This window comes from Geosmithia morbida, assembly GCF_012550715.1.
Source record: "Geosmithia morbida isolate 1262 chromosome Unknown scaffold_12, whole genome shotgun sequence".
NCBI classification, from domain to species: Eukaryota; Fungi; Ascomycota; class Sordariomycetes; order Hypocreales; family Bionectriaceae; genus Geosmithia; species Geosmithia morbida.
This window is the reverse complement of record NW_023336199.1, coordinates 826,739-828,670: the sequence shown is the minus strand read 5'-3', so window position 1 is coordinate 828,670 and position 1,932 is coordinate 826,739. Positions and strand designations below refer to the sequence as shown.

At 59.1% G+C, this 1,932-nt stretch overlaps 1 protein-coding gene across 1 annotated transcript in view; it reads left to right on the top strand.

Annotated features, from left to right (window-relative positions):
• Nucleotides 1-540: 540 nt before the first annotated feature.
• The window catches only part of GMORB2_2321 (adenylate cyclase), a gene marked incomplete at both ends in the record, with an annotated part of 7,130 nt that continues 5,738 nt past the window's right edge, over nucleotides 541-1,932 (top strand). The window contains 2 exons of the mRNA XM_035464301.1: nucleotides 541-806; nucleotides 944-1,745. Coding sequence (XP_035320011.1) covers nucleotides 541-806; nucleotides 944-1,745 — 1,068 coding nt within the window. The remainder of the gene's footprint in view (nucleotides 807-943; nucleotides 1,746-1,932) is intronic.

Sequence of the window (1,932 nt, the reverse complement as noted above, 5' to 3'; positions counted from 1 at the left end):
CCCCCCCCCCCCCGGCGATACAGGCAAACCCCTCTTTTACGCAACTCTGAATAACCTTACATCACCAACTTGAGCTAATTGTCGGCTGACTGCTACTGCTGCGTGCTTATACCGGCTCTCTTGTCTTTGTCTGCTTTTCCATCTGATCCGTCCTCTCTCCCTCTCTCTCTCTCTCTCTCTCTCTCGTCATCAACCTGCCCTTCTTGGCCTTTTTTATGGTCGCGAGGACGACGGTGCACACGGCAACGACGACGACGACGACGACGACGCGAACAGCTATTCCATCTATTACTGCTGCTGCTCATACGCTGAAACAACTGCAAGGCAACAATATCCACTGCACTGCGCTGCACTGCGCTGCGCTGCACTGCGCTACACTGCACTGCGCTACACTGCACTGCGCTACACTGCACTGCGCTACTGCACTGCTGCACTGCTGCACTGCTGCACTGCACAGCACTGCACAGCATAGCACCTTCCATCGCACCCGTTATCCTCCCCTGATGGCCCTAACCTGTTCCACACGCCCGCCCGGTGACAATGTCCAAGAATGACGCAGCCGCCAGCAAGCGCATGAGCACCAACACGAGCATCTTCACCACGACAGACATAGACGGCGCCCATTCCTCTGCCGCTGCGAGACCATTTACGTCATCGTCTTCAGCCAATTCCTCGTCGCGCCGCGGTGGTCCCGAGCACTCCTCTCCGACACATCTCCGTCTCGATCGTCATACCGGTGGTGACCATGTCGACGACGACGACCACCACCACCACCAGGAAGAACAATCTATCATAAACGAGAAGGGGTGAGACACGCACAGCTCCCTCTCCCCCCGCCCGCCGCACCTATCACGCTCGTCTCTCCCTCCGAGACTCACACCCCCTCCCCGCCTCTCCCTCTCTCCAGAGCTTGTCTCGACAAGAGCTAATCACGGCTTTGCAGACCATCCCACCCAGACTCTGCGCTGCCCCTCATGCATAGCCCGTCGTCGGAACAGCGGCAAGGCCGCTCGCCGTCGCACCGCCGCCGTGGCCGAGATGATGACCGGCGTCATCCCCCTCCTTCCGATGTATTGCCATCTCAGATGGCTCCTTGGATGGTACCGGGCGGTGGCAGCAGTCGCCCCTCCACTCCCGCCCAGCAGACCGGCGCCAGCTTCTACGACGACTCGAGCGACACGCAATCGACTCCTTCGCAGGCCTCCCCCCGCCACCAGCCTGCTGCTGCTGCCGCTCCTGCTGCCTCCTCCCACACCGATCATGATGACAGCAACAACAACAACAACAGCAGCAGCAGCAACAACAACAACAACAACAACAACAACAACAACAACAGCAACAGCAACAACAACAGCAGCAACAGCTACGATGGCTACAGGGATTCGCCCGAGTCGTTGTTGGCCTTCGGCGACCACGACGACCGCCGCCCCTCGCTGGTCAGCATCGCCACCGTCAGCAGCCAGGGCTCAAAGGCGAGCATGAACCGCGGTGGCCTGCGCAAGCTCCAGGGCTTCTTTGGCGAGGAGTTCCCTGGACGTGACAGCTCGGATAACAGCCTGGCCACGTCATTTACCGGCGGCAGGGACCGCTGCTCACGCTCCTACAGCCACCAGTCGCAGCGCGACCGCAAGCCTTCCAATGCCACCTCGACGGATCAGACCAGGGACGTCTCCCCCTCCTCGTCGAGGCCCAGGTCCCCCGTCCCAGCCCCCGAGGTGGTTCCATTCCTCTACCAGGATAACTCGGTACGTTCTGATCTGTACCTCCCATCTCCATTCTCCAATCTCCAAATTCCCAATTCACCACCGCCATCACCACCACCACCACCCCATCCTTACCCAAAAAATGATGAATCCGAACACGTAACGAGCTTGATATTCATTACCATCATTACCTCCTCTCCCCTCTCTCTCTTATTGATGGATGCATGTA